This window comes from Mus caroli, chromosome 15 (genome assembly GCF_900094665.2).
Source record: "Mus caroli chromosome 15, CAROLI_EIJ_v1.1, whole genome shotgun sequence".
Lineage (NCBI taxonomy): Eukaryota > Metazoa > Chordata > Mammalia > Rodentia > Muridae > Mus > Mus caroli.
In genome coordinates, this window is record NC_034584.1 from 12,983,628 (window position 1) to 12,998,528 (window position 14,901).

The 14,901-nt window shown below is 33.6% G+C and overlaps 1 protein-coding gene across 1 annotated transcript in view; it reads left to right on the forward strand.

Moving 5' to 3' along the window:
- Positions 1–14,901, forward strand: part of Cdh9 (cadherin 9) — a 120,083-nt gene that overhangs the window by 80,847 nt on the left and 24,335 nt on the right. Inside the window, exons 3-5 of the mRNA XM_021183074.2 lie at positions 7,715–8,009; positions 12,849–12,968; positions 13,443–13,610. Of these exons, the coding sequence (XP_021038733.1) occupies positions 7,715–8,009; positions 12,849–12,968; positions 13,443–13,610 (583 nt within the window). The remainder of the gene's footprint in view (positions 1–7,714; positions 8,010–12,848; positions 12,969–13,442; positions 13,611–14,901) is intronic.

Below are 14,901 nucleotides of genomic sequence, written 5' to 3' on the forward strand. Positions count from 1 at the left end.
AATATCCACGTATCAGTGAATACATATTGTGTGAGTTCTTTTGTGATTGTGTTACTTCACTCAAGATGATGCCCTCCAGGTCCATCCATTTGACTAGGAATTTCATAAATTCATTCTTTTTAATAGCTGAGTAGTACTCCATTGTGTAAATGTACCATAATTTCTGTATCCATTCTCTTTCTTTTTTCTTTCTTCCTTCCTTCCTTTTGTTCTTTCATTTCTTTTCTTTCTTTCTTTCTTTCTTTCTTTCTTTCTTTCTTTCTTTCTTCCTTCCTTCCTTCCTTCCTTCCTTCCTTCCTTCCTTCCTTCCTTTTGTTCTTTCATTCTCTCTCTCTCTTTCTTTCTTTTAAAAACTATTTTTATATTTTTACAGGCCAGTCATTACCCTCCTCCTGGTTCACCCTCCTACTGTTTCCCATCCCATTCCTCCTCCCCATCTCCAAAAGGATCTCCCCCACCATACCTCCCCACTCCTTGGGGCCTCATGTCTCTGGAGGATTTGGCAAGTAAGTCTTCTCCTACTGAAGCCAGACCAGGCAGTCCTCTGCTATACATGTGTCATGGGCCTCAGACCAGCTCTTGTATGCTGCCTGACTGGTGGCTCCGTGTCCGAGATCTCAGGGGACAGGGGACAGGGTTAGTTGAGACTACCGGTCTTCCTAAGGGGTTGTCTCCTCCTCAACTTCTTCCAGACTTTCCCTAATTCAACCACAGGGGTCCCCAGCTTCTGTCCATTGGTTGGGTGTAAGTATCTGCATCTGATTCTTTCAGCTGCTTGCTGGGTCTCTCAGAGGACAGCTATACTAGGCTCCTGTCTGGAAGCACATCACAGCATCTTTAACAGTGTTAGGCCTTGGAACCTCCCCTTGAGATGGATCCCTAGTTGGGCTAGGCCACTGGACCACCTTTCCCTCCATCTCTTCTCCATTTTTTGTTTCTGCAGTCCCCTCCTGTGTGTTATTCTTATGCAAATCTTACAGTATACAGTCTTCACTTCCTACGTGAAGGAATTAGCTTGTGATTTTGATATTATGAAAAATCTGGAGTATATTCTGCAGAAATGTTCCATGCTGTTGACACAGAAACATGTCTTCCTTTTTGTCTTCCTTTTCAATGAGTATACTATCAACTTTCACTGATAGGTATTATTGTATAGCATAGGACTTCTAATGGTACATTCCACAGAAGTATTATCATTGCTGTGTTTCTGATTCTAGACATTATTTTGAAACTCATTTGAAAAAGCCAACTTTTGTGACATTCCCAATGCTATCCCAAAAGTCCCCCGCTTGCTTCCCCACCCACTCCCACTTCTTGGCCCTGTCGTTTCACTGTACAGAGGCATATAAAGTTTGGACGACCAATGGGCCTCTCTTTCCACTGATGGCCGACTAGGCCATCTTCTGCTCATATGCAGCTAGAGACACGAGCTCTGGGGGGTACTGGTTAGTTCATATTGGTGTTCCACCTATAGGGTTGCAGATCCCTTTTATACTTGTATCTTTTTAAAGTCTTCACATGGGAACTTCATTAATTTATTGATAGTCTTACATCACTGATATAAATAATACTTGCTGGTAATTTACTCCGTGAATTCAGGTTTTACTGATGTACTAATATTCTTTTGAATATCTTTGCTTATGTGTCTGTAAGAAACAGATATTGTATTACTTTATAATTGTCTTCTTCTTCTAATCCCTTCCTTATCTGACTCACCTGGTTTGTTATGGGAGCTAATTATTACTCGTGGAATGAGAACTTATGATGTCTTTCTCTTTGTCATATTCTGGAGCAAATATATACATAGCATTGCATATATACAAATACACATTATATTACATATCAGAATTCAAGGTATTGCAAATGACACAATGTACTGTCATGACTTGATTAATGTTTTGTTTGAATTGTTGTAGTTTTAGATTGAACTTTTTAATGTATAATGTACTTTTTATTCATACACGAAATACTAACTCATAAGGTACTATTTTCTGAAATTGGAACTGAATAATGCTAATGGCTAGTTCAGAGAAGAGTACATTTTGGTTTTGTCATGATTTCACCATCTTGAAGTAGCTGGATTTAAATAAAAAGGGAATGGCTTCTTGTTCCAAGGACACTGCCTATGGGTTAAAATCTTATAGGACTAAAGACAGTTGTTCTGGCAGGTAAAATATACATTACAATGATGAAAAATTCCATGAGACCTTCAAATTTCAGGATGATAATCCACTTTTATATTCCCTTTATTGAGTAATAAATGTATTGATCAGGAGTAACTGTAGTTGAATAAAATTTATATGGTTTGTTTAATAGGAAAAGTTTTGGCCTAATTTTCAATGTAAGGAAGAAAAGTCTGTATCAAAAGGACTCATTCATTAAATGTTCCTTTCCAATAGCGACGCACTGACAGCTCACTGGCATATTATTTCCCACTGGTGGCAGCTAGAGATTCATCTGCTATTCCAGCAAAGGTGGTCTTGGTGCACCAACACCTGTGTGCTGAACACAGGCAAAACCTCTTCATCTGGGGCCATGTCAACTTTCTTCATGAGCTTATTGAGCAATGACTTAGGTGCTGATTGTATTGGCTTATTTTCCATGATGCAGCTTAGGGGGGGAAGGAATAATCTTGGCTTATGACTTAAGTTGACAAGTCCATCATGTTGGTCAAAGTATGGTGGCAGAAGTGTGAATCACTTCTGATCACATTGTCCTTGCAGTCAGGAGTCATAAAAGGTAATGGAGGTTGTGCCAATTTATCCATATTCAAGGCCCACCTAGTAGTGAATCATTTCTCCTTCAATGTTCCATGTCTTCAAGGTAACACTCTGCTACCAAAACAGATGGGGAATCTAGTGTTTCAATGCATAAATCTATTGGAGCATTCGTAGATAAACAATATTACTGTTGAAACTAAATCTCATCAAGATTATGACTCATCCCAACCACTTACCTCTGAGATTTCGAAGATGCTACTGTGATTATTCGATATACCTGTGTATGACAACAGATATAATTGTTTAGTCAGAAGATTCCCTTTGGTAGTAGGAAAGTGGGTGTGACAGGAGAGGTTTACCAATGAGCATTAAGCTATAGTTAAATGAGAGCAGAAAATAAATTGTGTGAGTGCTGAATAGAATAAATCTGGCTATATTTCAACATATGAAAGAAGATTTTTGAAAACTTTCATTATGAAAAAACAAAATTGTTTGAGCACATAAGATGCATCTTGCTAATATTTAAATCTCATACATTTTTGTATAAACCATTGCAGGTTGTTGTATTGATATTGGAATTCAGAATTTTATGGATAGCTGTTCATATGCTGAAAAATAAGAAATAACTAAAAATGCATATTTATAAAATAATTGCTAACATGTTATTTAACTGTTATCTCATTGAAATGTCTATACTAGGTACTCAAGAATGTTCTTTAGCACAAAAATCTACTGCTTCAGTTTACAATACTAAGGTCTCTCTCTCTCTCACACACACACACACACATTTAACTTTGTTTTAATGCACACATAGAGATTTGCATACACACAATTACAGTATATAAATATATACATGTATGTTCAGATTTAATATTTGTAGCAGGATTCTTTACCTAAGAAAAAATAAAAATGCTCTATTATAGCTATGTAAAAAAATTAAGTAAAATTTGTCTTTTATATCATTAACCTTATGAATATTTTCTTTTTCTTTGCCCTAATTTTTTCTAATTTTTAATGCTAAATATACTTAATATCGCAAGATGTATCATGAAATGATTAAACTAATAATGTAGTATTATAAGTCCAAGGACAGTCTAATTATTGTTCCAGATTCTAGATATTTTTCAAAGTGGAAAATGTGACAAAATATAAACCTTAAATTAGACATATGAAAATGAATCTAAATAAAATATAGAATCATACCAAGATGGATACAATAATTATACTATGAATTTTCTGCATATTTAAATATATCAAATTACCAAAATATACTTATTTTTGAAGTACAAAATGTCTGAGAGTATTATAATTGTATAATTGTTTTAAATGCTGTTGGTATCATGGGGAAGAATAATTAAGTAGAAAGGTTTTTTTATTGCATGTTTGTGTATTTAATGCTTTTGTTAAGCTTATTGCCTTGTTTTAAACTTCTCTTGTTTATTGTAACTGCTAATGAATAATTTATGTATGACAGTCATTGGATAGATTTCTTTGAAATGATACAATGTTCTTTCCCCCATACATGACTCTAACAGCCTTGTTTCAAGTCTCAGTGCAAAACTATGTTTGACAATGTAGAAACATTTCAGATTTCTCATATTTATTTTTTGTAAGAAAACATCTTATTTGTCTTATATATGGTTGCTCATTTCTTTATGCCTACATTACAAGAAATTAGTATAATTAATTCATCTTTAGGAAACTTTTTTTGCATTTATTTATTTGTTCGTTTACTTGTTGGTACATGTGTTTACAGGCATATATTTGATGATCAGAGAACATTATGCAGGAAAGAACCTGTCCTTTTTCTTCCTGAAATGTTAAAAATTCAGGTTCCTTAAATGGAAGAAAAATAAAACTAAAATGATTACTAAAAATGTATGTAATACACCAGCTGATATGAGGTCCCAACACATATACAGCAGAGGGCTGGCGGGTCTGGACTCAGTCAGAGAAAATGCACCTAACCCTAAAGAGAGCTGGGGCTCCAACGAGGTGGGGTAGGGGCATCTTTTTGGAGATGGGTGGATGAGGTGTGGGATGTGGAACACTTGGAAGGTGGACCAAGAGGGGGATAAAGTCTGGATTGTAAAATAAGATTGAAGATAAATAAAAAAGTATTTTAAGAGATATATTTAAAAATACTATGTATATTCCTGTACTAAAATATTTAGTTGATAATTTATATCTAAGTCTAAAAATCTAAAGCATACTTATCAAAATGTGATAGTACAATAAAATCAGAAAACTAAACTGTTAGCTAATTATGTAATATTTACCCAATTAACAAAATTGGATACGTATTATTCTTTATCTATTTGTCTAATCTTTTTTTGTAGTATTTCCTTTTACTAAGCTATTGTTTCAAGTTAATTTGTAGTGGTTATATGAATAAAATACTTGCTATCAGTATTTTGAAAAGATTATCATTAAAATATATTTCAAGTATGATTATTTCTGAAATTTTATATAAATTTAGAATTAGTTTTATTTCATAACCTTATTTTACTTAAAATCACTAACAGATGAATTTTCTGCATATACTTGAGAAATATTCTGTTTAAAATATAGAGTAGCATGACTTTTGTAAACATATTTTAGGTGACCAGAAATATGTATCACTCTTTCCATAAGACACCATAGCATTAGTTTGGCACAGTGAAAAGTTCCTGTACTATAATGGTAATACTATTGTGTTAACAATTACCATGCCTGTTCATCTATTCTAAACCTACTGAATAAGAGGAAGTGTCCTGAGGGAGAAAACAGGGAAAGTGGAGGGGACACACACTTAGTAAGAGGACAACTCAGAAAAGATGGGAGAGACTAAAAAATGAAAGAAATATGCAAACATTATATATCATTGTATATAAAGGTGGATAGAAGTCCTCATGGAAAGTAAACAGCTTGGTATACATGCTTAAGGAATGTTAAAAGTAACAAAGTTAAATTTTATAACTGAAGGGCAGATTATCAGTGTTGTGCATGGAAAAATTAAACCATCAAATAATTTTTTAGGACTACAGAATACAGATTTCTATTAATGTTATCAAATTTAGTTGAAAGAAGTTATATCAATAAACAAATTAAAAAGGGAAATTATGCACTCATCCATCTGAAAAGACATCCATGGTTTATTGTGCTTTATTACTGACCTTAAACACTTTACCTTTCTGGAAATTTCCCACATGACTGTATTCATGTTGTAGAAAAATAATCTTTTTTAGTCTCCAAAAGTATCTGTGGTGGAACAAGAGTGGAAACAGTGTCCTCATGAGATTGCTGCTCCCTGCAAGGTAACATGTGATAAAGAAAAATGTCTAGTTGTAGCCCAACACGATGATATTATAAGTATTTCAGAGAAGAAAGCAACTATCATTTGTGGCAATTATTTCTGATGTAGTTTAAAGGAGCAGAGAGAAAAATGAAAGAAAATATTTGCTTATTTTGATTAGAAAGAATTCAAATGGAAAACACAAAGAAACTGAGACAATGGTGTCAGGCAGGGTAGAATAGGATTTGTGAGGTCTATTCTGGAAATCGTGGGAGGAAGAAGGCAGTTCAGACTCGCATTTAATTTGAAATGTGTGCTTCTAACAAGTTTGAAATAAATGACATGTATAGTCTCATTCTCATTAGTACCAGTCTTATTCTATATAGTGTATCACAGAAGACCACACTGCCTAACTGAAGATTGTATCCTTGGATCAACATTATAGTCTCTCTCACCCATTCTCCTCTATGCTTCTCACAAAAGACGACTAAATTGTGAAAGTGCTGTTTATATAATATTTTGTTTCTTCATTCCATATTATAAGTTCATTAAAAGGTGATATTGTAACAGTATGCAAAGGTAAATTTTATTTCCGTCTAAAAAAGTACCAAAGCCGGGCAGTGGTGGTGCACGCATTTAATCCCAGCACTCGGGACACAGATGCAGGTGGATTTCTGAGTTCGAGGCCAACCTGGTCTACAAAGTGAGTCCCAGGACAGCCAGGGCTATACAAAGAAACCCTGTCTCAAAAAAACAAACAAACAAACAAACAAAAAACAAAACAAAAATAAAAATGTACCGACAACTTCTGAGTATACTTTTATTATTATCCAAATAAAGATTTCATTCAACTCACAATGGCTGATTATACATAGCCTTTGTAAACGTTCTTATGAGTTGATTTTCTATATGTGATAATTATTGTTTTTAATTCATCATCATTATTGTGGTATTTGTGATTCCTGCTAGGGTCATTTAAGCATTAGTTTAAAAGTGAATTGCAACCCACTTATATGACTTTTTGTGATCTTATCTTTATAGAATAGATATTAATTAGAACTAATTACATTTTCCTTAATATATGACATTTGTTTTATATCACTTGAAATGTAAAGTGTTTCTAAAGTTCATGTCTCACAATCGGAACATGGTAATAGAAAAAGTAGTTTCTTAACGTCATATTGAAAATGGCTTAACTTTTAAAACTCTTCCTTTGTCTGGCTGGTTTCCATTTATAGAGGCAAGGTTTTCAAAGTCTTATTTAGGGAAGGAAGAACACTAGTTAAAACTAAAGAATTAATTCTACAGTAATCATTATAATGAATTATAATGCCTTATTATATCTTTGAGTTTAATTATTTAAATGAAATTAAGATTGATATTTCACATGCAGCATGAAGATGAATTTATTTTTCTCCATTGTACTACAATAGAGGTTTAAATTTTGGTAGTATTCTAATCAAAAGTATGCTTTAACCACTATGTTTTGAAACAACTCAAGTATCAATTATTCTAAATCCATTATCTCATGGTGACTGACTATACCTGTTTAATATTTCAAGACTACCAAAATCTTAAATACTCATTTCCACTTGATCTGAGGTTTTTGTTCAGATCGTTATTGACATGATGGGGAGAAGAAATTAGTACATATTAAATTCTTTTCAGTAGAATAACCACCCATGTATTTACAGAATTATTCTTTTCTACCCCCTTGAAGCTTCACACTGACCAAGATAAAGGAGATGGAAATTTAAAATACATTTTGACAGGAGATGGAGCTGGCAATCTGTTTGTTATAGATGAAAATACAGGAGACATTCATGCTGCAAAGAGACTAGACAGAGAAGAAAAATCTCTGTACATTCTTCGTGCCAAGGCTATAGACAGAAAGACTGGACGACAAGTGGAGCCAGAATCTGAGTTTATCATTAAAATCCATGATATCAATGACAATGAACCAAAATTCACGAAAGACCTGTACACAGCCAGTGTTCCTGAAATGTCTGGAGTTGGTAGGTATCTACTAACCCGTGTGCTTAACATAATTGCTCTCATATTTTTACTAAAAATTTTGCAGCCATGTGATTCCATATGCCCTCTCAGAATCAAAGCTGTATCTAGAAACTCTTATTTTAGTCAAATATCTCCTTTCCAAATAATTTCAATTATTATTGTAGCAATCTCTTATTTTAATTATAATTAATGAGAGAAGTTGTTTGATTCCAATGGCAGCAACACCTGCTCTGTCATTCAGAATAAATGTCCTATAGAATGTGTTGCCACCTTGCCAGGAAGGAAGTATGTCAGCAGCTCTTCTCACATTAAACTCAAAAAGGAAACTGCTCTATTTGACAAACTGCTTCTACATAACTGGCTCATTTAATCATCAAAATAATTTTATTTTGTGAGTATGGAAAATAGAACTTCACAGTCCATCTTGTCAATTAGGAATTCAGAAGAATTTAACAACTGAATGAAGATCAGATAACTTATGGCATCATGCTATGGTTCACAAATGCTTTCTCTATATTTCTATATTTTTCTCTATCGGTCTTCGGCTTTCCATGCAAACTGAAAACAGTAATTTCTCACAGTTCTGTGATTCTCACAATTTCAAGCACCATTCCTTAATATACAAAATTGTTACTTGTATGCATGTTAATATGATTAATTTTATCAATGAGTAATGATTATATTCTATAATAGAAATACATATTGTTTTAAAATATTAATGAAGTATTATTGATTAAAATATCCATGCAAGATATTTATTTTCTATATTTATCATTACTTACTTGAATATTTGTTCTAAATAATATAATTATGCATGTTTGACTGAAGAAATTCCTCTTAGAAAAACTAAATCTTTATACATCTTCACTGACAGTGTGGCATAAACATTTTTTAATAGTATAGTCTGTTTACAGTAAGACACAAAGAATTTGAGAAGTTATTATTTCATGTAAGCCCACCTATTTGGTGGAAATGAGGTTCTATTATCTCTTCAAGTTTTCATTCTTATAATGTAAAATGGATTTATCAAAAAAGACACGAGGCTTTTGAGATCATAAAGATCTTGTGTAACATAGCATAGATGGGATTTCTTCAATGTTGGTCTAACAACTTTACACTATTATAATTTTATGGATTGATCCATATTTAAATTACCTTAGATTCATATTATGGAATTTATGTACTTTTGTTTGAGAAGAAAAATATATGTAAAGTTATATTCTCTGGATAAATTATTATCAATTTTGAATTGAACAGAATTATGGTTATATCCTTTAAGTTTTAAAAATATTATTTTGTTAATTTGCAAATTACTTTAACCTTATTTATATTTTCATAGATTTGTCCATACTAGGAAATTTAATGAACATGATTAAGATGGCAGAAATATTTGATAATTAGAAAAATTAATCAGAAATATTCATAGTCAGGTACTTTAAACTTTCACGCCATTACTAGTTTTAAATATTTATTTTATTTATTTAATATTATAATATGATTACATTATTTTCTATTTGGTGGGATTTTTTTTCAAAACATTCCCATATACCTTCCTTGCCCTTTTTCAACTTCATTAATTATATTTACAGACACACACATACACACATGCATACACACGTAGAAACACACAGACACACACAGACCAGAATATACACAGACACAAACAAAGACATACAGACTCCGTCACGGACAGACACACACACACACACACACACACACTGAACTGAATGCTTTAGTACCAATTGTTCAGTCTTTACTTTTCTTACAACAGAATGGAAGTTGGGAAGATGGCTCAGAGATAAAGACCATCTGGTCTGTATTTGATTCCCAAAATGCACATGGTGGCTTGTCACTGTCTAAAACTCCAGTCCCAGGCCATTGCATTGCCTCCTCTGCTCTCCAGAGAAACCAGGCAAGGGCACATATGGTCACAGACAAACATTCAGCCAAAGCACTCAGGTGAATAAAAAATAAAAATTAAGAAAAACGAGGATTTTTCTGTATCAAGTATATTGATCTTTATGACAAATCATTTGCCCTTTTTTATTTTATTGATTTTCCCATACAATATATCCTGATATCTCTTACAGTATACTGCTCTCTCTACTCTTTCTGATAAATATTCTTTAATAGTTAATGTACTACTATCCCATCATTCCATTACATTCTTTTCATGTATCCACTCAATTCGGGTGCCTTCTTTCTCATATTAAATATAAGCATTTATTTTATCATTATTTATTTAATATAAAACAATTTAAAGGTAAATAAATACCTTTAAATGTTATTTTAAAAACCTTCAATGATTCAACTCTTAATATTGGTCAAATATTAAGTTTCTATATTTGTATTAATTCTCCTTCAGGCTACTTGCTATTTTGTTATATTTGGGGTTGATAAACATGTCTTTTGCAATTCATAAATATGATCTGACCTGTATTCTGAAAAAACTTACCAGTTCCTACACACAGTAGAAAATTGCAAGCTAGCATTCTAATTCTTTCCTGTGCCAATTGAGACTCTTTGAAAAAGGCTCACTGTCTATGGAATCAAGGGGACAAACCTAACCAAGCAGTCTATTGGGAAAATCACAGAGAACTGATAACCTTTAGTCAGACTAGCTAGTTCTAATTCTTGTCTTGTCACTTACTGGATCTTCAATATGTGGCCTAAAGGCATATGTCCTACATGGGCTGTGAGGATTAAGTTTTAATACAAATGAATTATGCCAATCTGCCAAGCCTACTCCAATCATCCTATGGAAAGCTTATGGCATATGGCTGTAAAGAGTGCTTGGTTTCATGCCGTGGTATCCAAAATCATGCCACAATTTCATGTCTTAAGATAATTTATACTTCCAAAGAAAACCAAAACTTAAGTCTAACATATAATGAATAATTTCTCCAATTCTTTCTTTTTAAATTTTATTAGATATTTTCTTTATTTACATTTTAAATGCTATCCCGACAGTTCCCTATTCCCTTCCCTTGCCATGCTTCCCTACCCACCCACTCCCACTTCTTGGCCCTGGTGTTCCCCTGTACTGGGGCATACAAATTTTGTAAGACCTAGGGGCCTCTCTTCCCAATGATGGCCGACTAGGCCATCTTCTGCTACATATGCAGCTAGAAAAATGAGCTCTGGGGGTACTGGTTAGTGCATATTGTTGTTCCACCTACAGGGTTGCAGACCCCTTCAGCTCCTAAGATCCAGAAATACCTCTCCTGGGAATATACCCAGAAGATGTTCCAACTGGTAATAAGGACACATGTTCTACTATGTTCATAGCAGACCTATTTATAATAGCCAGAAGCTGGAAAGAACCCAAATGTCCCTCAACAGAGAAATGGATACAGAAAATGTGGTACATTTACACAATGGAGTACTGCTCAGCTATTAGAAACAATGAATTTATGAAATTCTTGGGCAAATGTATGGGTCTGGAGGTTATAATCCTTAGTGAAGTAACCCAATCACTAAAGAAGTCACTATATATGCACTCACTGATAAGTGGATATTAGCCCAGAAACTTAAAATACCCAAGATACAATTTGCAAAACAGAAGAAAATCAAGAAGAAGGAAGATACTTCATTCCTCCTTAGAATAGGGAACTAAATACCAATGGAAAGAGTTACAGAGACAAAGTTTGGAGCTAAGATGAAAGGATGGACCATCCAGAGACTGCCCCACCTGGGGATCCATCCCATAATCAGCCACCAAACCCAGACAATATTGCATATGACAGCAAGATTTTGCTGAAGGGACGCTGAGATAGCTGTCTCCTGTGAAGCTATGCCAGTGTCTGGCAAATACAGAAGTGGACGCTCACAGTCATCTATAGGATCAAACACAGGGCCCCCAGTGGAGGAGCTAGAGAAAATTTCTCCAATTCTAATTAAAAGACTTGTGTTGTTGTTGTAGTTGTGGTGGTTGTTTCCACTGTGTGTTTGAAACCATGCTCTTTTCTTGTATCCCTATCCCACAAATGCTTAGGAAGGTGAGAATTAGTCTCATGGATTCTCCAGGTATTGGAGAAGCACAGCAGAGAACAGGTGAGCTTTCCAGGCTCAAGGGGGTTGCACAGGCATGTGTCCTTGTCATCCCTTTATTGACACATTTAACCAAATCTAAATAAGTATGGTTTGATTCCTATGGGGGCCCTGAAGAAGGCCAAAGGAAATACGCAAATAATCTCACAAAACATTGAAAAGTGTCAAAGTAGGATAAGATTTATAAATGATTTGAATTACTTTCATTTTAGTAGGAAATAAAATTTGAAATACAAGAAATATGGAAATAAGTTAACTTTTGAGAAAGCTCAATATTTTATTACTTTTTATGCATTTACAAGTGACAGTCAATGCCAGACTCTGGGGACACAGAAAAGTTACAGTTCAATTCCTTTTTCTTCTGTCCTGGTGTGTGTGTTTAGCTCTGATGTTTGAACTCAGGCTTTCTAACCTGCTAAGACTTTATTTTGCAAGGTTACTTTTTTGTTTGTTTGCTTCATCCTAAGACCTTTTTGTTTTGTTGTATTTATAATCCTACTTCAGTAAGGAAATAACACATTTCAAAATTTTGAATTTGTCTTTTCTCATGTAGCAATGCATGTGTTAATGGGACACTTGTTTTCAGTGAGGGCTTATTACAGTTTTAATTCATTAAATTCGATCAATCTCTGTAGTAAAATATATTATAGGTTTTCATACATTCCATAGTGAAGAGTAAATCCAGGATTCCTTTTTTATTTAAGAAAATGAGTGAGAAAATAGCTTTTAAAATAGACAATCTTTAGAAGAACTGATGTGCCTCTGCTTGTGGTGGGGACTGGATACAGGTACGTCTGTTATACAAGTAACTGCCACCGATGCAGATGATGCTAACTATGGGAACAGTGCTAAAGTGGTCTACAGCATTCTGCAAGGGCAGCCATACTTTTCAGTGGACCCGGAATCAGGTAAATACATGTATGCCTTCCTCAGTCTATTTCATCTTATATAATATAGCCTGACACACATTTGTTTAGATTGTTTTGTTTTCAAACCTATCCATACATTTGTACACAGCTGCTTCCTTTCTATATTTACTGTATGAAAATAAAATCAAACATCCTTATATTAATACAACCTATTCGAGCTTAACTATTTTAACTATTATTTACTGGGGTTAAATTTAATAGATTACAAAATTTCAAAGGGATTAATACAATTTTCAGAATAAGAAAATACTCCAAACTTAAAGAGCATAAAAAAGTATGAAAATTAATAAAAGTCAGCCAATCAAAATAGAAAATGCACAAATATTTTCTGTTTTGTCAATTAAATTTATTGTGGATATTCTCATTTTCTTCATCTATCCTCTATATAATATATTTTACAAAGTATACCTTGATGTCAAATGCAAATTCTTTATTTTTTTTTCATTTTTAAAGGTATAATAAAGACTGCATTGCCAGACATGAGCAGAGAAAACAGAGAGCAGTACCAAGTTGTTATTCAGGCTAAGGACATGGGCGGCCAGATGGGAGGCCTCTCTGGCACTACCACGGTGAACATCACCCTAACAGATGTCAACAACAACCCTCCTCGGTTCCCACAGAGTAAGTAGTCTGTCCTGACAGTGTAATGGGAATATTCTCAAACCCACCGACCTGAACTACCATAGATTGTAATGTCCCCACATCTAATCCCTTTGCAGAGAGCAAATCATGGCACATGTTCTAAAAAGAAACAGTTAAAATTCCATATAAGTCATAACTGATGATAATCATCACCAAATAGGGATGGAAGAAAACAAGACAACAAAGTTCTTTTGCAACTTAATCTTTTCTAGCTGTTCATGAGCAAGAACACTTTGCAAAGTGTCTTCACAGTCAGGATTGCTGTCCCAGCCTTCTAACCACGCTGAGTAGGAATGTGGGCGCAAAAGTCTGCCTGTTTATATTCAAAGTCTACACTGTTCACAACTCTTAGCTAATTTATAAACAACATCATAAGCCTTTATTTAATGGATTTTAAAACACAGATTGGGTGTTTATCATCTCTGAAAACAGGATCTATATTTAAAGTAATGTATGTGGGTTAAATTGGCAGCATTTTACTATCCTTTTGGTTTACTTTAAAAGTCATGAAAACTTGATGATGATCATATTATTAGTATTGAAGTTACCTAGTATGTAACAACATGTTAAATTTTAGTGTTATTTAATTTACTGAAAATTGAAGATCAATACATTTCTTCTAGTTGTCATCTAAACTTTCCATTTGGAGTCTCAAAAATATAAACTAAGTGTATAACTGGATGAATTATCACACTGCTGTTCTGTTATCCATACTAACAGAAGATCTGTGTTCAATATAATAATAATTAAATGCTGAGGGCTGGTCAGTGAACTAAATTGACTACTACATGAATTCCTCTAAAAAATGTGAATTAATTAATACCACAATTTTCCTGTTTCACTGACCAAGGCTTCATAATAAAGTTTGGGAAATTCCACAGTAAATTTAAAACCTGCGATTTCTAACCACAGAAATCACTGGGAAAAGATGAGACTTTGAAGTCAAAGACACTGTGTTTTGTAGTATTTTTTTCAAAACTCAGCAAGATAACTTTCTTTGGCCTATCTACTGAAAATAATTTACCTTTATAAGGTCTAAATAGGCCACTACAGAAAACCTTTGGGTTTATGATATGCCCAGTACCCACTTTTAAGTATATTTCTTTAATTATTTTCAATTTTCATATTTACACATTTATAGAGAATTTGTAAATGAGATGCTTGTCAAAACAGAAGAACAAACTGTGATGTATGTCCTGATTTGTATTAAACATGGAAAATATGCTACTCAAAGACATTAAAGTTAAAATATTTGAGCAGAAACAACTCT